The sequence below is a fragment of the Mastigoproctus giganteus genome, chromosome 2 (genome assembly GCF_048544385.1).
Source record: "Mastigoproctus giganteus isolate SK-2022 chromosome 2, ASM4854438v1, whole genome shotgun sequence".
Lineage (NCBI taxonomy): Eukaryota > Metazoa > Arthropoda > Arachnida > Uropygi > Thelyphonidae > Mastigoproctus > Mastigoproctus giganteus.
In genome coordinates this window covers 10,630,031-10,656,598 of record NC_143576.1, presented here as the reverse complement: position 1 = coordinate 10,656,598, position 26,568 = coordinate 10,630,031, and the positions used below count along the sequence as shown (strand labels likewise).

General features: G+C 37.0%; 1 protein-coding gene across 1 annotated transcript in view; it reads left to right on the top strand.

Moving 5' to 3' along the window:
* Positions 1-26,568, top strand: part of LOC150089156 (PHD finger protein rhinoceros-like) — a 327,976-nt gene that overhangs the window by 132,266 nt on the left and 169,142 nt on the right. The window contains exon 13 of the mRNA XM_090389568.1: positions 21,957-22,015. Within this exon, the coding sequence (XP_090245694.1) occupies positions 21,957-22,015 (59 nt within the window). The remainder of the gene's footprint in view (positions 1-21,956; positions 22,016-26,568) is intronic.

The window sequence follows — 26,568 nt, the reverse complement described above, 5'->3', positions numbered from 1 at the left end:
CGCACAAAACGGAAATGCATTAATTGAATATAATAATCAATAGGAAAAATTATAATTGGCCCATGACCTTCAAGAATGTCCATAAAGAATTTTAAAAATATCTATTAAATAACTTTTTAACTGTATACCATGTAAAAGATAATAAAAATAATTATAGAATTAAATGTTTATTGCATAAAATACATAATGAAGAAACTAACTATTTGCTATGGAAATATTTGAACACAGTCATTTGACTTTTTTTTTTTCATCATACAATTTCTGATAGCCGACAACAAGCTTCTCTAGGCCCTGGTGAAATAACATGCTTCTTTCAATGTTAGGATCAATATTCATTACCTTTTGTTTAAGGTTCTCTCCGATACGAAGGATTTTGCCTAGTTCTTTTACCGTTATCTCCTTTGCAGTAACATTTTCATCTGGCTCACATTCTTTTTCTTCAGCTTCTTCATACGCATGCTGTTTCTGTATTGGAAGGAGATCGTTGTCACAGCTGTTCTGAATGCGAATTCAGTGATTCTCGAATGTTAACCATATCCAAGCCATTGAAACCAAGGTCATTACCGATATTAGTTGTCTTCGATAACTTTTTGAACTGCGTCTTTGAAGCCAGTAAAATCGGGTGCACAATGGGGTAAAAGATGCTTCTAAACTTCTCTCACTTCTTTCCGCGCTGCATGAATGTTTTCAACGGCCACTTGTATGTTATATTTTTTCAAAAATTCTGGTACAGAAATTGCATTTCTCCTGTTGTAGCTTCAAGTGCCTGTGCAAATATTCTATGGAGCTAGTAAGCCTTGAAAGTTGTAATCGTCCCTTGGTCCGTGGGTTGCGATAATGAAGTCATATTTGCCAATAAAAAAACAACTTTCACGTTTTCATTTAAGTCACCAAGTGCAGAAGGATGTCCAGGTGCATTATCTAAAAGTAACAGAGCTTTAAAAGTAAGATTATTTTTCTTGCAATAGGCTTCAGCTGTTGGACAGAAATATGACGTAAACCAGTCTTCAAATAGGGCTTTGGTCATCCATGCTTTTTTATTTGAATGCAAAATGACTGGAAGAGTTCGATGGCTGTATCCTTTTAAAGCCCTAGGATTTTGTGTATGGTACACAAGCACAGGCTTCAATTTAAAATCACCTTCAGCATTACCTTCTAAGACGCCTCTGTAGCCAGGTGGGCAGGAGCAGCAAGTGTGTAGCACACGCTTCTTGATTAGACCGGGGTTCAAGCCTGTGACCACCAAATGTGGAGGATGCAGAAAGGTCAGGGAATGACCACTGCGTATCCTTGGGGCAATATGGCCTTAGTTGCAAATGTTCCTAAAAACCAAATAACATAACAAACATTACCTCCTAATAAAAACATTAGTCGATCTTTTGAGACTTTATACCCAGGTTGTGATGCTTCATTTGCAGCCAAATAAGTTTTAGTTGGCATCCCTTTCCAAAATAGGCCCATTTCGTCTACATTAAATATTTACCGATCATCGTATTCACCATCCTGAGTGATTTTTTTGCAATTTTGTTGGAAATTTGGCTGCAGCAGCTTCCCCTGTTACTTTAACATTATGCAGTCCTGCTCGATTTTTGAAATGTTCAAACCACCCTGAACGAGCAACAAAAGTTTCAGTCTCCCCTTGATATTTTGTTTTTTTGAGCTTAGTGAAAATGTTAATAGCTTTACTCTGAATATTGTCCTTAGATAATAGAATTCTTTTTTTATTACAATCTTCTATCCAAATTGATAAAAGACTTTCCATTTCAATCATTATTGGAGTTCTGTTTTTGGTATTTTGTAAAACAAAAAAGTTGATGAAACTTTACCTTTCTCTTTATATTCTTCCTTACGCCTCAAGATAGTTCACACTTCATACTCACTATATCCTAGATCTCTTACGATTTTCGCATGGTTTGCACCACTTTCATGATTTTTAATAACTTCAAGTTTTTCAGCTAAACTAATAACTTTTTTTTTTTTTTATTGCTATCACATTGTTTTTCACTCTATCTTTTATCCTTAACAGGGGTAAAAAATTCGAATTTTTAAATGCTTCTGCAGGAGACAAACAAATAACACTTTCACTTCCGATGGTTGATGGAACACACTAAGGCGGGCAGTGGGCAAATGCTTATTTATTGGCGCCTCTGTAGCCAGGTGGGCAGGAGCAGCTGTGCGTAGCACACGCTTCTTGATTAGACCGGGGTTCGAACCCATGCCCACCAAATACGGAGGATGCGGAAAGGTCAGGGAATGATCACCGCATATCCCCGGAGCAATATGGCCTTAGTTGCTAATGCTTCTAAAAACCAAATAACAACAACAAGCTTATTTATTGACCGTCAGATGCTCAGTGCATGATTCAAATCTTTTTTAACTATCACATAAAAAAGATCGCGTTAACTGGAAATTTGCATCGCGTAAAGTAAAAAGTGGTATAATTTTTTTAAATCGCGGTAACTGAAAAATGTGTTAATCAAACTTGCGTTATGCGAGGCCTGGCTGTAGTTAAATAAAACAGTATTTAAATATATAATAATCATAATCATAAAAAATATTAGCACTTTCACTTATATGATTACTAAAAACATTATCATATATTCTTAACTTAGAATTTTATTGTGAGAAAATGCTGTAATTATTCTTAAAACTTTGTAAAAATCTTGGAAAACCTATATATTTTGTGACTTTTTGAGTGGTGCTGGAAATTACCAGTAATGGTACAGCCATAGGTGAACACACTTGGTTCACAATGCTACTTTAGGAAAAATATGTAAAGACCAAGTTGAATTAGTTCATTGTGCTGTTGTATCAAGACATTTAGTGTAAAATATTAGCAAAAAGTTGCCAACATTAAATTTTTGTGCAATTGTGAACATGCCATGATCAGCATTGTAAATCAATGTTCACTATCTTTCTGCCGTTCACTATCTTTCTCTCTTTCCAATGCTCACTATCTTTCTGCCGACCGGGCTAGCCGAGTGGGTAAAGTGCCTGCCTGGCAACCTAAAGGGTTGAAGGTTCGAATCCCGCCTCTGGCTTGGATCAAAGTACTGCAAAAACCTTGGGAGGTGCATTATGGCCACAGAAGCTGATGCGCCAACAACTACCAAACAAAAAAAAAAAAAAAAAAAAAACACTATCTTTCTATATACAATTGGATATAGTAGACATCTAGTAGCCGTCACATGGCTCAAGAATGGCCACAGGCAGTTGGCAAAAGCATACCATCATCAGTTTGATACAAAAACTATGTTTAGAAAAATAAACATTTTAAAGTTACAGATAAGTCAAATGATGAATGGCAGTCGCAGTTAATTTGGAGTAATGAGCCTCATTCTGAATTAATCAAAAAACAATGTCTGCATGGAAGAAATAGTACGAGGAAAATTGTTCATTCACTTTTAGCAATCACCTCGAAAGCAGTGGAAGACAAATCAGTACAATGGATCATCCAAGTCCATTTGTTTTCTGTGAAAGCCACTTAAATACCGATGTTTATTGTTTACTTATAAGCAAGCATTTCATTTCATTATTAGTATGTATTGTTAGTACAAGAGTCAGACCATGAGTAATGCCTCTTTGGCCATAAAAGTATAAAACAAAATATACACATACAAAGTTAAAATTTATATCATTTATTAAATAAACACTGAGAGTATGTATACATTATTGTGTATCTGCTTTGTTTATTAATACATTTTTGCCATTCTTTCCAACTCACATATGCACTGTGGTAAGAGGATGGACACAGCCTTGAAGCCAGCCAGCTGTCATCTTTTTCAGTTCCTCATCACCAAAGAAGTGTTAACCATAAAGATATCTCTTTGTATGTCGAAATAGGAAAAAAAATCAGATGGTGCCAAGTCCAGGTTATATGGAGGATGAGGCAAAACTCTCCACCTTAGTTATGTAATTTTTTTCTGAGCTACATGGGCTGTGTGACTTGGCATTATCATTGTGTAATGTGATTTGGAGTTCTGGTATATCCTTCCCTTTTTATATGTTATAGTCCTGTTAAGCGTATAAGTATTTGAAGCTAACTTTCCTTATTTATAACTTTATAACATAACTTACTTATACTTTCTTTAAAAAATCAAAATTGAGCCTTCTCTGTCACCAAACACAGTAGCCATAAGTTTTGGTGATGTTTTTTCTTCACTGGAGATGACAGTTGTGTCCATTCCATAGACTGACGTTTAGAATAAGTGTCATAATGGAAAATCCAGGTCTTAGCAGATCTCCTACCTGGAGAATTTAATTTCACTTGTTAACAGCTTGGATGTCCACTTGCAGCATATTTTCCTATAATCTAATGTGCCTAAAATGGTTAATATACTTCTCTTTGAACATCCTAGTATGTGCATCATTGCATATATGGTTATTGTTCTGTCTTTTTACACTTAAGATTTCATCTAAAATCTTAAATGTTTTCTCACTGCGCACAAATGTTAGCCTCCTGCACCTTGGCTAGTCACATATGGGGTGTTGAGAATCATACTGGTGTAAGTCAGCAATTTTATAAATGTGAGCTGTTCGTATTTCCCGCCTTCTGTAGGTGTCCACTGTTTAGTTTCGTGGCAAAGTAAGTCAAAGTTACAGTTCTAACCAAGAGCAGTCAGCTCTTATTTTGAATAGTTAACAATATGAGCAAAATTGCTCATATTGTTAAAGGTTTAGAATCATAGTGAAGTAAGTCTGACTTACACCATTCTGTTCCTAAACAGCTTGTATGATGGAGGCTATGTTTCAAGTTTGTATTGTTGTAGCAAGGTGTCTTTTCATGTTTTATATTTCATATTTCATGTTTTCTTATAGCAAGATGTCTTTTAAGTTGAAATCTCAATAAATGAAGGATTTTAAGTTGTCTTTTAAGTTGAAATCTCAAGAAATGAAGCACATCAAGAGGCCAACCAAGTAGAAGAAGCATGCCAGGAAACTTCCTTCAGACCTAGAAAACGAAAAAGGAAAGAGTCAAAAAGAGCTATAGCCAGAAGACTTCGCAATTCAGGTCAGTTGTATGTAAACTCAAAAGGAACACAAGTTGAGTGTAAGCAGTTTGAAAAACTTAGATCGTGGTTGTAAAAAAAGATGCATAGATTCCTTAACAGAAGAGGAAAGGAGAAAGCAATCTGATAATTTTATATCCATGGCCAATTTTTCTCGACAGAATGCATATTTATGCAGTCTTATACATCATGAACCTATAAAGCAAAGGTGGCCTCGGAATGGCAGTTAGGGAGGAAAGCAATGTACAAATCTGTCTGACATTCAAAAGGAAAATACCACAGTATGTGTTTGTAAAAAATTCTTTCTTGATACTTTTATTGTATCTGATGGAAGGGTGACAAGAGCTTTAGAAAAAGTAAGTAAGGGGAAGTCTGCAGAAGATTTAAGGGTAAACATGTAATGGCACAAAAGATGACTGACAAACAAAAACAGTTACTTAAGAATCATTAATATTTTCTCAGCATTTCAAAGTCATTACACTCAAAAAGAAAATCCAAACAGGAAGTTCCTTAGCCCTGACTTGAACGTAAGAAAAATGTATGTGCTTTATTGTGAATGGTGTGAGCAAAGAGAGACGAATCTCTTAACGAGTATTATTATAGATGTGTTCAACACAGAATTTAATTCACATTTTCATGATCCTCGAAACGACACTTGCACGGCCTGTGGCAAGTATAAATAGTCGATTGATGTAGAAAAGGACAAAGGAAGGACAGGTGATTTGGAGGGGCAACATGTTTTGCATTTGTCAAAAGCAGAGAAAGCAAGAGATCAAAACTAAAGGGTTGATGGGGAAAAGGCCAGAGGAAATTCTGACGTCTATACAATCACGATAGATTTACAAAAATTCCCAAAATTAACTGTTTCTGAGGCCTACTATAGGTGCAATATGTACTGCAATTTAGGTTTGCATGATGTCACAAATAACCTTGGCTACATGTATGTTTGGGATGAGACCATTGCATCCAGAGGTTCACAAGAGATTGCTTCTTGCCTGACTGAGCATATTAAGGTGAACAAAAAAAAAAAAAAAAAAAAACCCATGTGATGGTATACAGCAACACATGTACTGTCCAAAATCAGAACATCAAAGTATCCTTATCGTTAATGAAACTGATTCAAGAAACTTCAGTTGAAATCGCAGACCACAAATTCATGGTTTTTGGCACTCTTACTTTCCAAATGACTCAGACTTTGAACTGATTGAGCAAGCTGGAAAAAACAAGATTATCTATGTTCCAGATGGATGCTATGGTACTATGAAGTCTGCCAGAAGACACAACAGGTATATGGTTGTAAAGATGCAACAAGATGACTTTTTGAAAACAGAAGCCTTTGAAAAAGGCTTAACAAAATGGAAGAAGAATGTTGAAGGCAAAAATGTAAACTGGTTGAAGATACAGTTGTTCCATTATGAAAAAAGGGAAACTCATTCACGATTTTCTACAAGTGTATGTTGGATGAAGACATCCCTTTCAGGTAACTGAATGTCAAACCCAATAAGGAGGGTCGACATAAAAGCTTGAAAAGTACCGAACAAGAAAAGTTGTATGATGATCCTAGAGTGCTGAACTTTCTAAAGAAGACAGACATGCTATACCTTCTCAAATACATCCCTCCAGTTCACTATGCCTTCTTTAAAGATATTAGAAGCTCAATAAAAGTTGATCTAGGCCCGTTATCTGGCTACGAGGAAGAAGAAGATGAAGCATAAACAGTAGTTTGTTTGTGATGACAAGTGTTTTATGATTATCAAATTAGTGATGATGACTTTTTAATTGCTTTTTTTAAAAAATGAGAACATCAACAAAAAGCAAATATATATATTTTTTTAATTTTGCAACCATCTTTTACATTATAATTAAATTTATTATGCTCATCTTAGCTTTTTTATGATCATTCTGCAACAACTAAGACAATCTTAACTATTTTATATTTTTTTAAAATTTGTGTACATAAATGTTTCTTTCAATCAATGCTGTTTAAACTGTTTAGCTAAAAAATTTTTAAATATAGTTTAGTGCTTAGAAAAGTAAATTATTAAAAATACAAAATAAAAAAAAAATAACTGAAAGATAAAAAATGAAATATCTAATATCTAGTTCATGAACTACTTCAGAAGTTCATGATCTATATATCATACATTGGAGATAACAGCATTATTGTGATAATCCTGTATCAACAACAGCAAGCAAGCAAACTGTGCAAAGGTTGAACAGAATAAAATGCAGGCAGGAAGTTCCAAAAATAGTGCACACTGCATGTATGAAGCCACACAGGTGCAGTGTACAGTACTAATTATACTAGTTGCTGCAATTTGGGAGCCAGTAACAGATGGATTTTGCCAGAGGGAAGTACTTCCACACATTCTACTTCCACTTCAACATTTCTACCATAATCTCTTTTTTTGCCAAAGAGTTTTAAAATGGATGAATCCAAGATGTCAGTTCAAGAAATGCATGAGGATCAACACTCATGTCAAAATAACTGTTAAAAGACACGAAACCTTACATGGTAATAACCAAATAAAGTTTAAGACGTTTAAGCTGTTCTCCATCTTTTATAGCACAGGAGAACAGCATAATAAATTGTCCTGCTGTTCTCCTGCCCTATAAAAGGTGCTAGCCAAGATAATACAGTCGGATCTCTATATAACGAAATTGATCGTTCCCTTGAAAAAATTCATTATACAGAAATTTTGTTATAAAGAAATATGATCTTTTCAATAATGAAAAATACTGTAAATTCAGAAATATAGTAAAAGATGGGAAAGAAGTGGGAATGAATAAATTTTCTAACATTTTAAAACAATTTATCAATATGTACATATTAAGAAATGACTACTTACATGATGCCCACAATTTATTAGTACACTTTTAAGAATTGTCGTAAAATATTTGGTTATTTTTTGTTGTACACCGTTCATAAAAACTGTTCGCATTTGTTTAAACTATAAACACTCGGATATATTTTGTGTTACATTTTCTTCTTACTGAAGGCCTCGATGCAAAGTTTCAAATGCTGCCAACATTTGTTTGGAAGGTTTAATATTGCCCTCATTTTCATCCAGCTCATCTCGATATTGTCACTAGTTCTTTAAATATGCTCCAAAATGTTGACGTCACTCGGATATTTAGCTACTATGACATCATTATCAACTCCTAAAAATTCATCAAGAACAATTTCTCCAATGATCAAACCTCGCTTGGAACTCTTCCTAAGATTGCTCAATATCTTCTAGTAGTTAATCCTCTCTGTTAATTAGCATTTTAGCAAAACCTGATTTTGCGAAACAATTGTTAATCATTGTTTCCATCACATCTTGACTCCACACTTTTGCCAACTGTGATATGCACATCCACAAATCTATAACAGAATCTATAGGTTGGTTGGTTGGTTTCTATTGTCAGTATAATTTTTTTCAGTATGTCTTCAGTAGTGCATTTTCAAATTCTTGACAATGCCTTGGTCCATTGGCTGCCGTTAAGATGAATTATTCAGAAGGAAGAAAACAAGCTTCACACTTGAAAGTTTCGAAATTACCAAGTGAAGGTGGGCAGGGCAGTTGTCAACAATCAATGCGATTTTTCTGTTTTCTTTCATCATCTTTCTATCGAAATTCAAAATCCACTGCTCAAAAATTTCACTTGTCATTTAAGATTTTTTTTTGTAGTTGTAGTCCAACTCTAACAACTTTATTCCTTTGAAACATCGGGGTTATTTACTTTTTCCAATTACCAAAAGTTTCAGTTTTTCATTACTAGCCACATTTGCAACCAAGAGTGAAATTGTCTCCTTACTATTTTTACCACCTAAACATTTGTCACCTTTAAAAGTCGGGGTCTTGTTCAGAAAACATTTAAAAAATAGACATTTCATCAACGTTGAATATGTCTTTGGACTCGTAGCAAATTTGGACTTGCAGAATTTGCAGTATGGCATTAAGGGCAAGTTGCTGCGATGGATGGAGGGATGGTTGGGTGGGAGATGGCAGGGAGTGGTAATAAATAGATACTGCTCTATGTGGACTAATGTTATTAGTGGAATTTCCGAGAGTTTGGTGCTGGGCCCATTGTTGTTTTGTGTGTTTATCAATGTTGGTTGGCAGAGTTGTTAATGGCAGTATGCTACTGCAGCAGAATCTGGAAAGGTTGGACAGATGGGCTGAGAAGTGGCAACTGAAGTTTAACATTGAAAAATGCAAAGTACTGCATATGGGTAGAAGTAACCCAAGAGAACCGTACCAACTGTGTGGAACTATACTCAACTCAGGGAGATGGAGAATGAAAAAGACCTGGGGATAATGCAGTCAGATATGAAGTTCTCTGAGCAGTGCAGACATGCTGCCAGAGCAGGTCATGGAGTTTTGTCAATGATATATAGAAATTATTAGCAGAGACAAGGTGATTATCCCTTTGTACAAGACAATGGTCAGGCCACAACTTGAATACTGTGTAGAGGTCTGGAGGCCTCATTTTAGGAAGGATGTAAAGTTGCTAGAACGAGTACAGAGAACGGCAACATTGGTGAGAGGAACAAAGGGGTGGGTACGCTTATGAAGAAAGGCTTGAGTTCTGCAAGTTGCAGCGTCTGGAGACTGGGCACCCGCGAGGTGATTTGATTGAGGTCTATAAGGCCTTGAATGGTTTGAGCAGGCTCAATGTTGACAGGATAGTTCTGTTTGATCAGTCTAAGAACCTGAGGGGGCATAAATTCGAATTGAGGAAAGACAGTTGTAGAGTGGATGTGCGGAAGTTTGCCTTTAGCCAGCGGGTGGCTGATTGCTGGAACGGACTTCCATTTGTTGTTGTGGAAGTTGATAGCTTATATATATTTAAGGCTGAACCAGACAAACATTTTGAGTGACTGGGTGGGCGAAATGGGAAGGGTTTTTTTTTTTTTTTTGTCTGATGCTGTATAAGCTTGCTTTCTTGCATCATATGCCTCAACTAATACTATTTTGACAAAAAAGTCCCAATGTACCTATTGCTCAGGTTTTTTAAAATTTTGTTGAAGTGTACTTTTTACAGGGAAAAAATATAATCTCTTTTGTATGAAATCATAGTTTTGATAACACAGTCATCTCCTTACAGTAATTTACCAATAAAATAGGTAAACTACTTAGAAACATAATGATGTAAGTCAATTATACAAACACTGCTGACCAAAAAATGGAATATTAACAAAAATTGTCAAGCTCAAGTAAATTTTTAAAGTTTTTATAACCTCCAGGTGTATCACAATTGATTAAATTAAATGTTTTGATTTTTTTATGAATGCAATCACAAAAACACCTTATTCTCAAAAATCATAATAGACTGACTTACACCACTATGAATCTCAACCCTCCATATGTCAGTGACTCCTCCTTTAAAATGTGTAAGTCATCTATGAATATTGCTTTTATCATTAGTGTCATGTTGGTGTACTTTCTTCAATTTTTCATGAATCTGGAGAGATGAGTTCTTCTCTTTATTTGAAAGGGAACTCTGTTGTCGACCATTGTCAGAAACAGGCATCAGTTTGATAATTCGTACTTCAGATCTGTAATAGACAGAAACTTTTATTTTAGCATATTTATGTCTTTATGTCTATGCCAGCAATATATAAATCTTCATAATGCTAACCCAAAATTACATAAAATTTTATTGTCCAAGAGACATTACTTATGAACTGATCCTGTTACATTTCACCTGTCCAGTCAAAACTTTATGACACTACTTAACAGTGGATATGTCTTCCCTCTTGCTGCCATACAGTGAGGTATGGACTCCATAAGGCCCCTGAATGTTGCAATGGTGTGTTGTATGTCATTATGATTGCATCCTGTAGATCTGCAATAGTCCATGTTGGAGAATCCAAATGCCTGGATTTGTTGATCTGCCAGATCCCAGAGATTTTCTGTGGAATTCTTATCTGGCAAATTTAGTGGTCAAGGTGGTCAACTGGAAGTCACTATTGTGTTTGGTGAACCACTCTTGAACAGTACCAGCAGCATTGCCAGATGCATTATCCTGTTGGAACACCCGTGCTTGGGAGACAGTCACCATATAGGGTGTACCTGATCAGCTGCAATGGATACATAGTTTTTAGCATTCTGAGTGTGGTCTAGTGGTATGAGGGCTCCAAGAGATTCACAGGAAAACATTCCCACAGTAACCAGGACATTGGAATAATTCCCCTCCATTTTTTTTTTTTTTTTTTTCTTGTTACTGTACCTTCCACCAGTCATGCACACAGCATAGCAGGAAACATGATTTATCTGAAAAGGCAACTTTTTTCCAGTCAGTGGTCCAATGATGCTGTTCAGATTCAAACTTTGGGCATCATTGGAATTGGACAGTGTAAGCATGGGTACCTTGACTGATGCCTATGCCTGTGGCCCATATGAAGAAGAGTTCATTGGATTGTGGTCTTGAAAACACCACTGGTCATCCCCTGGTCAAATCCATGGCTAGCTGTTCCACTGTTTTCTGTTTATCAACATGCACAAGGTGGAACAACCTACATTCAACTCTATCATCAGCGAGGCATGGGTGCCTGCCGTTGGCCCAGTGACTGCTGCCCTGCCCTGTCCATTATCCATCCACTTGCTGAACACCTTAACTATAGCATTCCAAGAACAACCCTCAGGATTTGCAGTTTCTGTAATATTGCCACCTTTCAATTGGTATTCAACAGTCATACCCTTTTTTTTTTTTTTTTTTTTTCAAATCTGTCAGATCACATTCCTTTCCCAAGCTGATCAGATGCTTTGTATTGGCCACATGCCACAAACCTGCAGTACACATTTACTGGTTCTCACCACAACATGTGCCACCAGGAGAGGAGGAGTCTCTGATAGCTAAACCACCGGGGGGGGGGGGTCATAATGTTTTGACTGGACAGTGTATATTATATTAGAATGGTTAAGAACATTCTGTCATCCTTCAATGCTGAAAAACAAAGACTGGCGATTGGCTGTGTGACAATCACCAGTCACCACGTTATCAGCCTGGTGACTTGCTGTTTGAATAAGGAAAGTGCTGTAAGAGAAAGCAAAAAAAAAAATTTTTTTTTTATTTATAAAATTATATGTATGGAATTGTTGGCTACATCACTAGACCTCATTTCAGTTCATTCATCTATTGATTGGGAATTATTTAAATCACCTGTGCAGGAAAATATTAAGTTTTTATGGGTTAAGCAGATAAATGTTCCTGTAAAACGTAGCTAGAAAGAATTTGTGATATCAGTATTGAAGGTTCTAAGCATTATTATTGTTTCTTGTTGTAGTTCTATAATGTTCAGTTGCAGTAGAATGATATTTTCGCAATTCACAAATTTTTTATGTAACTATATGAATGAAGCGTTTGCTATTATAAATAAGGCAGGGTGGCAGTAATCAAAGTATACTGCAGCAAGACTTGAAAAATTAAGCAGATGGATTGAGAAGTGGCAGTTGAGGTTTAACCTTATTAAACGTAAGATACTATGTATTGGCAGCAGTAAACCCAGAAAAATGTACCACACTCAAAGTGGTTGAGAACAGAAGGGACCTAGGGATAATTATATCGTCAAACATGAAGTTCTTTGAGCAGTGCAGACATGCTGCTAGAACAGCTCATGGGGTTCTGCCAATGACATATAAGAATTTTGTCAACAGGGATAACAATGTGACTATCCCATTGTATAAAGCAATGATTAGGCCATATCTTGAGTTCTGCATACAGGTCTGAAGTTCCGTTTTAAGAAAGATGTGGATATTTTGGAACAGGTGTAGAAAAGAGCAACCAGATTAGTCAAGAACGTGATGGGGTACACTTAAAAAAGCAAAAGCAGGTTACAGCTTGGATATTAGACACTTGCCACTAGACCTGATCGAAGTGTTTAAGGCTTTAAATCGATTGAGTAAATGTAATGCCGATGACTTCACACACACACACACACGGCATAAACTTAAATTTGAAAAGGATGGCTGCAGGATAGAAGTGTCCAAATCTTCTTTCAACCAGAGAGTAATTGATTGCTGGAACAAACTATAATCTGGTGTTATACAAGTGAATAATTTAAACATATTATTAAAGGATGGACAAATGTTTTTTTTTTTTTTTGTTGTTTCGATAGATGCTTTATAAGCTGGCTTCCTTGCATAATTTATCACTTCCTACTGCTAATAATAATAAGTCAACTGTATACCATGTATACTAGAAGTTTGAGGAGTAGTTGTATCTAAAATGACATCTAATTACCTCTAATCTCTAAAATATTAACAAAATGAAAGTCATTTAGTTACTCCTGTGAAAGAAAAATGTCTGACTTGAACAGAATATAGAATAAGATATTTTTTATAATTTTGGATTTATAAAACATCTCTTTATTAAATATATAATGATGTAATTTAATTAGTGTATATGGCAAATTACTCCTTATACTTTTGTACTGAAATTGAAATTTTATTAAAATTCAATCAAAGTCATGACTCAGACCAGAGCAGCAAAGCAAAAGGCTCAAGCTAATGGGAGTGCTGTGACTCAGAGGAGAACTGAGGGGGGCAGTTGCCCTCTGAATCACAGCCTTTTAAAACGCACAGCTTGCATGATGTTTGTGGAGCAATCGGGTACGGGACATGATATTGTCATGGGGGATGTCTTTGTGTGTGTGTGTGTGTGTGTGTGTGTGTGTGTGTGTGTGTGTGTGTGCGCGGTGCAGGGAGTGTAACGAAATCAGGCGACAACTCAGCGTTGTTATGGGCCTATATGAGAGCTTGAAGGACACGGTGGGTGCCCTCGAAGGAACTAAATTGAGGGGCCCATCAACCTCTCAGCTGCACACATCAATGCCAGAGCTTGCACTTGGTCATCATGCAACACAGCGGCAATCCCCAAGGCAGAATGCGCTGGTCCCACAGGAACTAGTAGTTGTTGGTGACTCTATTGTCAGGGAAACGGGGATATGCTTTGTAAAAAGGATAGGTGGAACAGGACCAGGGTATGTCTGCCAGGGACAAAGGTTGATGACGTTGTAGAGCAGATATCATCTTTTTAGGACACAAAAGGTGATATAGTTGTACACCTTAGCACTAATGATATTAAGAGTAGGAGACCGGCAGAATTACTTAACAAGTACAGGTCACTGTTGAAAAAAAGCCGTGAATTAGTGTTGAATTTGAAAGTGTCTGCAATTCTGCCCAGGCACGATAGGAGGGAGTATATGATGAGAGCCTTGTCGATCAATTCGGCCCTGGAAAGATTGTGCAAGGCTCAAGGGGTAGATTTTTTTTCCAGCCTGGTCTGTACTTGTTAACAGGAGAGACTGCTTCTACAGGGATGGGATACATTTAAATAGAAAGGGTGCAAGAATATTTGCTGATGCAATCGAGGCAGTGTTAGGTGGGTCGGAAAACTGCTAGCTTGGGGGGGGATACAAGGACTAATAGATTAACAGTAGCCACTGGCAGAGGTGGAAGTGACTCTTGTACTGCTTCTATTGGAATGAGCAGAAGCCTAGAAAAGAAGATGCAGGATGTTTCAGAGACTGCTGGGAGTCATTGCGGTACAAGTAAACACATGGGTTGTGTTAGGGTAGCTAAGAATAGGAACAGGCGCATGTATACTTGCGTGTACACCAATGCTAGGAGTTTGGTAAATAAATTTGATGAATTTGAGATATTGCTGAAAGCATCAAAGGCAGATAGTGTTGGGATATCAGAGACGTGGTGTCACACATATATAAGGAATGCAGAACTGGAATTTGGGGAGTATAACGTCTACAGAAAGGATAGACAGGATAGGAAGGGAGGAGGGTTTATGCTATTAGTTAAGAAACACATAAAGTCCAAGTAAGTGAAGCCAGTTGACATCGCTGGACAGTGCAGTGTCGAGTCAGTTTGGTGTGACATAAACATCGGGAGATCAAAATTGAGAGTAGTAGTGTGATATAGGCCTAATGACTCTGATCAGTATAATAAGAAAATGTACAGGGAGATAGTGGGCCAGTAAATCAGAGAGTCTTATAATGGGGGATTTTAATTTCCCAGATATTGACTGGAATTTGTGGGTTGGTCACTCACACACTAGCAAGGCTTTTGTGGATTTATTGGATGATTGTTTTCTACATCAGCATGTACGGGAGGCAACTACGGGAGTAATAGTCTTGATTTGATTATCAGTAGTGATTCTTCGTGCGTTAAGAATCTGCAGATAAAGGAACCACTAGGTGGCAGTGATCACAGTGTGCTGAAGTGGGATTTACTCAAAGAGGTAACTACCATCAGGGGTAAAGCGAAGGGTTATTGCTTTCGAAACGGCGACTACGATGGTCTGAGACAGTATTTAAATTCCATACAGTGGGACCAACTGATGATGCTACCAAGAGCAAATTCAAAATGGGAAGCATTCAGGGAACTTGTCTTGGAAGCTACTAGGCTTTACATACCAACTAAGAAATATTGTTCAAGGTTTAGGCATAAATGGGTGTCAGATGAACTAATGAGACACATGGCAGAGAAGAAAAATGCATGGGATACATATAAATTAACACGTGACACAGAAGCCTATGATAACTATAACCTGGTCTGTAACCAAGTCACAAAGGAGGTTAGGCAGGCAAAGGCAGATTATTAGAAATCTTTGGCAAAGGATGCAAAGAAAAACAGCAAAGAGTTCTTAACTTATGTAAACTCTAGAAGGAAGGGGATGAATCAGATTGGTCCACTTGATATCGATGGTTCAGCTGTTGATGATCCTGCTCAGGTAGCTAACAAACTAAATGAATATTTTGCATCGACATTCACACATGAGGAGTTATTCAGCGAGGGGAATGCCAGAGGTGTATTCAACTCTGGCAGTAAGCTAGATAATCTTGTAATAACTGAGAGTAAAGTGGAGGAGAAATTGTTGAAGATAAACACAAGAAAGGCACCTGGGGTGAATGGGATCTATCCAGTTATATTAAAGGAGGCAGCAAGGGAAGTAAGCAAACCCTTAGCCATACTTATGAGAGCTTCCTTGGACTCGGGGAGGTACCCATAGACTGGAGATGTGCAAATGTGACCTCAATTCAGAAAGGAGGATCAAAGGCTGACACAAGTAATTATAGACCTGTTAGTTTAACTTCTGTTCCTGGAAAATTAATGGAGGCACTAGTTAAAGAAGCACTGCAGGATCATCTAGACAAGACTTCAGTTATAGCTCGGACACAGCATGGTTTTGTTAAGGGGATGGCTTGCCTGACCAATTTGATTGGATACTATGATGCAGTCACAAAAGAGCTGGATGCAGGGAATAACTTTGATATTATATACTTGGATCTTAGAAAGGCTTTTGATACTGTTGCACATGGAAGACTGCTGCACAAATTGGAGCAGTGTGGCATTGGAGGCAAATTGCTGTTATGGATAAAGGGGTGGTTGAGGGGGAGAAGGCAGAGAGTGATAATCAATGGACACTGCTCATCATGGACTAATGTTATTAGCAGAGTCCCTCAGGGTTCAGTTGGGTCCATTATTGTTTTCTGTATTTATAAATAATATCGATGATGTTATATCAAGCTTAATGTCCAAGTTTGCAGACGATACAAAGGTTGGCAGGGTTGTTAAGGACACTACTGACACTATGCTGCTGCAACAGGATCTGGAAAGGTTGAGCAGATCTGCTGAGAGGTGACAAATGAAGTTTAACATTGACAAATGTAAAGTACTACATATGGGAAACAGCAACCCCAGAGCAACGTATCAACTCTGTGGTACTACACTGACAGTGGTAGAGAATGAAAAGGACCTGGGGGTAATTGTGCAGGCAGATATGAAGTTCTCTGAGCAGTGCAGACTGGCTGCAAGAGTAGCTCATGGTGTCTTGTCAATGATATACAGGAATGTTTCTAGCAGGGATAAGGATGTGATTATTCCCTTGTATAAGGCAATGGTCAGGCCACACCGTGAGTACTGTATACAGGTCTGGAGGCCTCATTTCAAGAAGGATGTAGAGCTGCTGGAATGAGTACAGAGAAGGGCAACAAGATTAGTGAATGGAACAAAGGGTTGCTCTTATGAAGAAAGGCTTAAATTTTGCTAATTACAGTGTCTGGAGACTAGGCACCGGCGAGGTGATCTGATAGAGGTGTATAAAGCGTTGAATGGTTTGAGCATGCTGAATGCTGATGGGATTCTTCCTCTTTCTCAGAATAATCACCTGAGAGGGCATAAATTCAAATTGAGGAAAGACAGATGTAGGATAGATGTGCGGAAATTTGCCTTTAGCCAGCGGGTAGTTGGTTGGTGGAACAGACTTCTATCCCTTGTTGTGGAAGTTGATAGCCTAAATAAGTTTAAGGCTCAGCTGGACAGGTATTTTGAACGAACAGAGGGGTGAAGTGGAAGTGGTTTTTTTTTTTTTTAACTAATGGCTTCACTGAAGAGCAAGCTGGATCACTTATAAAAATTCCGCTTACACTCCACTACAGTCCCAATGTGAATCAGAGGAATTCCCAACTTAACTGCATTATTACAGCCATAATAGTGCACAAGCTGAATCCCGAATGATGACCACATACCTTACCCTAGTTCATCTAAAATAATTAGCTATCATTTGGGCTCTGATTACTTCTCTAATCTAAAGCTACTCTAAAAACAGAAATTCTTTCTAGGACTATTTTGATATGTAAAGAGTCTATTAAAAGTTACTCTGATAAACTGTTATGTGGGTTTGGAGAAGGAAAAAAAACATCCAAGAGAAAGCACATGGTTGATTTTATATACCATTTAGGTTTTTTCAGATAAAATACAAGAAATAGCTGAAAATAGTGTTCGTTAATAATTTTATTCTTTGTTCTGACACTACATTGGATATATATACTTCTATACTTATTACGTTACTAATAAGTGCTCGATCATAAGCCACACAACCAAAATCATAAAATGGCCTTGAAATGAAAAAAAAGTACTTTACGTACGTGTATCGTTTTTGTTATAAAATAATATGCACAAGTGCAATCTAACCTATGTAACTTTTGTGTGAAAGTTAACTTAACTTTCACATGAAGACTGCACTAAATGTGAAACCTATAAATGTAGAATACTTGAATGTAAGCTAATTGAAAAATAAATTAGTTTGGAGACAAAACTACAAATATCACATTCTTAGGACCACTGACTCTTGGAATGTAGGAATATGACTCCCTTGCAATACAGTGTATTGCCAATATTGTTGTATAACAATATCAGTGTGTCATTTGAAATTCTGCCATCTGGCAATTTTATCAGAGCAACTCAAAGCAAGGTGCTCCCATGAAGTACTATATATTAATTTGAATTTTTGGCTGAACAAGAGATTTTAATAACATCAAAAAAATTAGGTATGATGCATTTCCATTAGGTCTGCACTAGTTGACAACTGATTTTTTGAATAAAATTAGCATAAATGTATCATTTAATTGAAATCAAAACAATTTCCTGGTAAAGGTAGATTCTCTTAAATCCAGCTGTCTAAAAAAGCCAGACATTTTAAGATTTGTGGTTTCTAATCTCAAGAAACCTCAGGAATGGTAAAAGATTACATATACTGGTGATTCACAAAACCATGGCATAACATCTGGAGGTAATTTCTGAGGTTATTTTGAGTAAAAAAAAAAAGTTCATACAAACACAGGTCTGATTCTGAATAATTACGGAGTTATATAATGTTCATATATATTTTTTTTTCTTGTAGTTGTTGGCACATCAGCTTCTATGGCCATAATGCACCTCCCAAAGTTTTTGCATTTTACTGTGATCCAAGCCTGAGGTGGGATTCGAACCCACGACCTTCGGGTTGCCAGGCAGGCACTTTACCCACCTGGCTAGCCTGGTCGCCAAATGTCCATAGATCCTCAGCAAAGCAACACTGTGAATTGCACTTGTAACTTGTGTGCCTGCACAACCTTGATTGAATATAGCCTAACAAAATATATGCAGCATGCAAAGCAGTGTCATGTTTTTTTGGAAGTTTTTTAGTGCTTCTGAAATAGAGAAGTTTTTTCTCTTTTATTAGCTATTAGGATAAGGAGGTGATTATTTCCTTGTATAAGGCAATGGTCAGGCCACACCGTGAGTACTGTATACAGGTCTGGAGGCCTCATTTCAAGAAGGATGTAGAGCTGCTGGAACAAGTACAGAGAAGGGCAACAAGATTAGTGAATGGAACAAAGGGTTGCTCTTACGAAGAAAGGCTTAAATTTTGCAAATTACAGTGTCTGGAGACTAGGCACCGGCAAGGTGATCTGATAGAGGTGTATAAAGCCTTGAATGGTTTGAGCATGCTCAATGTCGATGGGATTCTTCCTCTTGCTCAGAATAATCACCTGAGAGGGCATAAATTCAAATTGAGGAAAGACAGATGTAGGATAGATGTGCAGAAATTTGACTTTAGCCAGTGGGTAGTTGGTTGGTGGAACAGACTTCCATCCCTTGTTGTGGAAGTTGATAGCTTAAATAAATTTAAGGCTCAGCTGGACAGGTATTTCGAACAACCGGAAGGGTGAAATGGTTTTTTTTTTTTTTTTTTTGCTGATGATGCATAAGCTTGCTTTCTTGCATCATATGCATCTACTAATGCTAATGTACAGTTTTGTGTTCCACTGTTATTTCAAGGTGCATTTTATACTTAGAAATGTTAAGTATGTTTATACAGTGCATGTCTATGGATTTTGTGATGTAAATGCTGTTGCTTCTGTCACTAAATACCAGTGAAACCTGTTGAATTGCAGGGTTCTGAATCAACAAGTCATTAGCGAAGTTTTCGAAACACAGCAAAACACCAACTCGCTTTCCAGCATTCAGATCCCATATGAGTAAGTAGTATGACAAGATGTGGCTAGGTAAGAGAAATAATTGAGGTGGTGCAATGTAGTCCTCGTGCTAGCATGCAAAGGATGTCCCTGTGTCTTTGGTGTTTCCTAAAAAGTATGGAGAATGCTGCACCCATACCACAGGTTAAACACCTTGAACCTGGGAATCTTGCCTATCATCTGGAATTTTGTAAATGCCTAAATGCCAATCATCATTTAGAAGCTATGTCCTATTCAGTGAAACTCAATTCGCCCAACAATATGCGTGCACACACACACGTTTAGTCGCAAATGAATCCCCATGCAACTGTGGAGAGTAATTTTCAACACCAATTCAGTGCTAATGTGCAGTGTGGAATCCTCTATAATCAGTTGATTGGTCTATTTATTTTCGAGGGTCATCTTATTGGACAGGTCAAGCTACAATTTCTGCAAAGCAAATTGCCAAAACAATTAGATGTCATCATCATCGTCAGCCATTTTCAATCCACTTCAGGATGAAAGCCTCTTCAGCAACTTTCCAGTTCCTTCTGTTTTGTGCAATGGCCATCCATTTACTACCCACAAACTCATGAATTTCATCTGTTATTCTCTTAGTCCATCTGCTATCATGTCTTCGAGCTATGTGTCCTGCCCATGTCCATTTTATTTCTTTAGTTTTGATAAAGTGATATCAGATATCAGTTTTGATATCAGAGTGTCTTATAATGGGAGATTTTAATTTCCCAGATATTGACTGGATTTTGGGGGCTGGTTACTCACACACTAGCAGGGCTTTTGTGGATTTATTGGATGATTGTTTTCTACATCAGTTCGGGAGGCAACTAGAGGGAGTAATACTCTTGATTTGATTATCAGCAGTGATTCTTCATGCATTAAGAATCTGCAAATAAATGAACCACTAGGTGGCAGTGATCACAGTGTGCTGTGATCACTGATTTTTCCAGTTTTTTTTCCAGTTTAGCCATTTGCCCCCCCCCAATCTGCTCCATTGACAATTTGTACAGTTCACTGTATCAGTTTTTCAACCCCAGAAATTTTTTATGTTGAATGTTGCTTTACACTGCCATGGCCGAATGGTCAGGGGTGCATAAGTGCAAGTGACTTGAGTGACCAGGATTTAAGTCCTTGAATTAATCCTGGTCTCTTGACTTAAACAGAAAATTTATTTATTTATTATTGTTCCTTTGCAGTGTACCGCTTACTGTGTCCATTTTCTATATCAGTTTGAAAGTCAAATTTTCTAATTTTACTCCTTTGTTGAATGAGATTTCATCAAAATATATGAAATTGGTCACTTAAACCATGTATCTGTCTTAAATGGTAATGAAAATTAACAATAACATTCAATCTTTATTTAAATAACTTTCACTCTTCTGAATTGTTCCACAATGGTGGTTCAGCTGACTGGTTAAAATACAAGAAAGTGAAATTGCTCCTCTGCTAAACTAAATTTTGTTTGTTAATGGATTTAATATTTCTACAGTTCTTGGATATTGGTCATCTTGAAATATCTCTGAAATTGTGAACAATATTACAAATACATTGAAATTGTTGAGAACAATTAGAACAGTTTGACATCACCATTTCTTTCTCAATATAATGAAGATTGATCTAGCCATGGAAGGATCACTGTTGTTTTGCTATAAAGATGGGATAGAATCGGTTATCATATATGATCAGCCTGTACCAGCAGCATGGGTTTATTAAGTGATCCTTTGTTCATTTTTGATTGTATTTTCCTGAAGTAGATATAAATATTAAAAACAGTCTTCCTAGTCCAACTACCAATAGGTATGCTGTTTTTAAATGACTTGTGTTTATTTGTTGATGCCATTACCAGTGGTTTTTAAAGATGAAATGCATCATGGTTATGCCTGACTGATATTGCAATTGATAAGTGATAAACCATTTTGGTGCCAGTGTCTGAAAAGTGCTCAGTTTATGTGGTGTTATTGTCATATGATTAGATGAGTATTTAAATATATAATCATTTGATCAATTAATTCTAATGTATTTACAGCCTAAAGCGGAGTGGTATGGGATGTTCCATATTTTTGGAACAGCCAGTACCTCTCAGCTTTATGCTGAACTACTTAATAGTATGAACTACTTAAAATATGTTGTTGTTTAAATAATTTTAGGGCAGTCACCTGTGGCAGAAACAACTGTGGAACTAGTAATCGAGGAACTTGAAAGTCAGGTAATTTTTTTTGAGAATTTACATCAGCAATGGACTTAATTTAAAAAAAAATAATAAAAAAAATAAAAGTACCATGTGTTCTGCATGATAAGACCACACTAGCCCATATAATGCACTTATATTTTAGAAGGCAAATTTGATGGGGAGAGGGGAATATATATATATATTAGTGCATATAATTGAGGTAAATTCAGAAGTGCTTACCAAAAAAATGATTGGTAGAACGAAACTTTTACTCCTTGTAGAACCCCAAAAACTCGTCATTACTGATACTTTGATTAGAATTTTCACTTTCCTCAAAAGGTACATCTTCATTTCCATCAATGGCAGTGAAGATGGTGGTGCAATTGTCTTATTTTTCAATGCATGAGCTTTAGTTAATGTGCCAGTTGCACGAAATTTCCAGATGGATGAATGTCGGATAGATGCGCCAGATAATGGTTTGACCTAGCCAAGTGGTCAATCACATAAGTGCAGAAGTACATGCTATTCATCTATAATGCGACTAAAACACTGATTCAAATCAATAAAATACCTTTATTAAGAAGAAGTACATGCTTTTGAGTTGACCCTTGTTAGTGTTCCATTTTGACCACACTTTCTTTAGCCACAGGAGTTTTAGGCAACATTTTTCAGGAGAAAAAGTGCATCTTATAGTCCAGGGAATTAAGGTATATATTATATTTAAGTGAATTTCAGATGACCTGAAGATGTCCTCCCAAATAGCCAAGTTTAGGAAACAGCCATAACATAGTGTATTTTCACAAAGAGATGAAGTGTGAAAATTCTTTTGTCCAGAATTAAGTGTTGTCATCCTGCTAATGGCAAACCAGCTTTAGAATACACTATGCAGTTGTATCACACTAAAGTTACATTACTGCAGTCACAGCATGGATTGTTTTTTTGTCGTCTCCGTAGCCAGGTGGGAAGGAGCAGCAGTGAGTAGCACATGCTTCTTGATTAGACCGGGGTTCGAGCCCGTCACCACCAAATATGGAGGATGCGGAAAAGTCAGAGAATGACCACCGCATATCCCGGAGCAGTATGGCCTTAGTTGCTAATGCTCCTAAAATCCAAATAACAACAACAACATGGATTGTTTGATCTTGTCTGACCAATCTGATTTGATGCTGTGATGCAGTAACAAAGAAACTGGATGTAAAAAATAATTTTGATATTATATACTTGGATTTCAGGAACATTTTTGATACTGTTGCATGTAAAAGACTGCTGTACAAAGTGGAGCAGTGTGATATTAAGATCAAGTTATTGCCATGGATAAAGGCATGATGAGAGGGAGAAGACAGTAGTTATCAGTGGGCACTGCTCTTCGTGGACTAATGTTAGTGGAGTCCCCCCAGGTTCAGTGCTAGGCCTATTTTTGTTTTCAGTATTCATTAATGATATTGATGAAGATATATTAGGCTTAATATCTAAGTTTGCAGATGATATAAAGGTTGGCAGGGTGGTTAATGACAGTAATCAAGGTAAGCTACTGCAACAAGATCTAGAAAAATTAGGCTGATTGGCTGAAATGGCAGTTGAAGTTAAACATTGACAATTGCAAGGTACTGTGTATGGGTAGCAGTAATCCCATATTAACATACCAACTGTGTTGTACTACACTAAATGTAGTGGAAAAAGACCTAGGGGTAATTGTGCAGGCAGATATGAAGTTTTTTGAGCAGTGCAGACAGGCTGCCTGAAGTTGGTGGAGTTTTGTCAATGATATATAGCAACTTTGCTAGCAGGAATAAGTGATTATTCCCTTGCACAAGGCTGTGGTTAGGCCACATCTTGAGTAATGTATACAGGTCTGGAATCCTCATTTTTGGAGGGATGTAGGTCTGCTGGAACAGGTGCAGTGAAGGGCAGTGAGATTGATGAAGGGAACAAAAGGGTGCTTTTACCAAGAAAAGCTTCAGTTCTGCAAATTCTAGTAACTGGTGACCAGTCACATGCGAGGAGATCTGATGGAGTTGTTTAACTCCTTGAATGGTTTGAGTAAACTAAATGTGGATGACATCTTCTTGCTGAGACTATACACATGAGGGAGCATAAATTCATATTGAGGAAGGATGGTTGCAGGATAGATATGTAGAAGGTTGTCTTCAGCCAGCATGTTGTGGATTACTAGAACAAGCTTCCATCTGTTGAAGTGGATAGTTTGAATTATCTCAAGGAAGAACTAGATAAATTCTTGGATGGGTGAGGTGGGTCATTTTTTTTTTTTTTTTTTTTTTTTTTGTGACTAATTAAGAAATATACCAGTCCAGTGAGTCCTGACTTTTTTTAGAATTTGATCAATATTCTTAATTCATTAATTTTCATGTTGCGATGGGTGAGGCGGGTCAGGTATTTTAATTTTTTTTTGGCTTGCTAATTAAGAAATATACTAGCCCAGTGACAACTGACTTTTTTTAGAATTTGATCCATATTCCTAATTCACTAACAATTTGCCTTACAATTTGCCTCAACACATATGCATACACCTAATAATACCCAAGATAATAAAAATCCTATGAAGTGACATATGATTTTTATTATCTTGGGTAATGCTGAAAAATGTAATACACCTCATTTAAATGTTTACTATAAAAATTCTTTTATTCATTGATTTTTACAAATTTTATAAATTTTTCAGGTTCTTGAAAAAATATTCTTATTTTACCACGTATTGGATTAGATTTTGCAGCTCCAGCGAACACTAAGTTTTTTTTTTTATATTTAGCCATTTTATTGACTTAATTGTCATATTAAATTATTTTCTATAAGTAGCTTTATAGTCCTTGTCAAGCTCCTTGGTTTATTTGGAATTTGGATAGCGATTTTGAAAGTTAATACTTAAGAGTCTGTAGATTCTACCATTTGTAACTTGCCGCCGTTGTCATACGATACGGAATAGCTTAACATATATCCTGAACTTGATATCATAAGGTTTAACATAAAACTAGATAGCAAGATACGTAACACTGTATTAGAAATCTGTTAGCTTAGTAGAGTATTATCAATTAATCAGTAAAATTTATTAATCTTTTTAAATTTCATTGTTAATTAAATTGTACTTAAACGAAATCGTGACCATGACTAGAGCAGCAAAGCATCATGCACAGATTACCGGGAGTGCTGTGGCCCAGGGGAGAACCGAAGGGGGTGATTCTCCAACACATCACAGTCTAAAAAAATGTGCGAAATGTGAAATGTTTGCAGACCTTTCTAGAACAGGACATGATGTAGCCAAGGAGGATGTCTTTGTGTATGCTAGGTACAGAGTGTATCAAGGAATTAGGCACCAACTCAGGTTCTGATGGGTGGGGGTGTCTATGCGAGTTTGAAGAGTAGGGTATATGCCCTCGAAGGAATTGAAATGGGAGGCCCATCAAACTCTCAGCTGCCCAACTCAGTGCCAGAGCTCACTCTTGTGCATCAGGCAACACAGTTGCAACCTTCAGGGCAGAATGTGCTGGTCCCACAGGAGATAGTTATTGTCAGGGAGATGGAAAATATATTGTGTAAAAAGGAGGATAGGTTGAATAGGACCAGAGTATGTCAACCAGGAGCAAAACTTGATGACATTGTAGAGGAGATATCATCTTTTAAGGGCACAAAGGGTGATATTGTTGTACACTTTTGCACTGATGACATTAAGATAGGAGATCTGTGGACTTACTTAACAAGTACACATCAATGTTGAGAAAAAGTTGCGAGTTAGGATTAAATTTAAAAGTGTCTGCAATTCTGCCCAGACACGACAGGAGGAAGTATATAATGAGAGCCCTGTGAATCAATTCAGCATGGAGAGATTGTGCAAGGCTTACTGCGTAAAAGTTTTCTTAGCATGGACTGTGCTTGTTAACAGGAGAGATTGTTTCTACAAGAACGGGATACACTTAAATAGGAAGGGTGCAAGAATATTTGCTGATGCTATCGAGGCATTGTTAGGTGGGTCTAAAAACTGCTAGCTTGGAGGGATTAACAGTAGCCACAGCCAGAGGTGAATGGGATTCTAGTACTGCTTTTATTGGAATGAGCAGCAGCCTAGAAAGTGAGGTGCTGTGGATTTCAAGGACTGCTGGGAGACATGGAACAAGTAAATACATGGGTTGTGTTAGGGTAACTAAGAGTAAGAATAGGTGTATGTACACCAATGCTAGGAGTATAGTAAATAAATTTGATAAATTGAAGATGTTGGGATATCAGAGACATGGTGTCTCATAGATATAAGGAATGCAGAAATGGAATTTAGGGAGTACAATATGTACAGAAATGATAGATAGGATAGGAAGGGAGGAGGGGTTATGCTGTTAGTTATGAAACACATAAAATCTAAGAAAGTGCATCCTGTTGACATGCGTGGACAGTGCAATGCTGAGTTTGGTGTGACATAAGTACTGGGAAAGCAAAATTTGAGAGTAGGAGTGTGTTATAGGCCTAATGGTCCTGATGAGTACAAAGAACAACTGTACACAGAAATAGAATTGGCCAGGAAATCAGATAGTCTTATAATGGGGAATTTTAACTTCTCAGATATAGATTGGAACTTGTAGATTGGT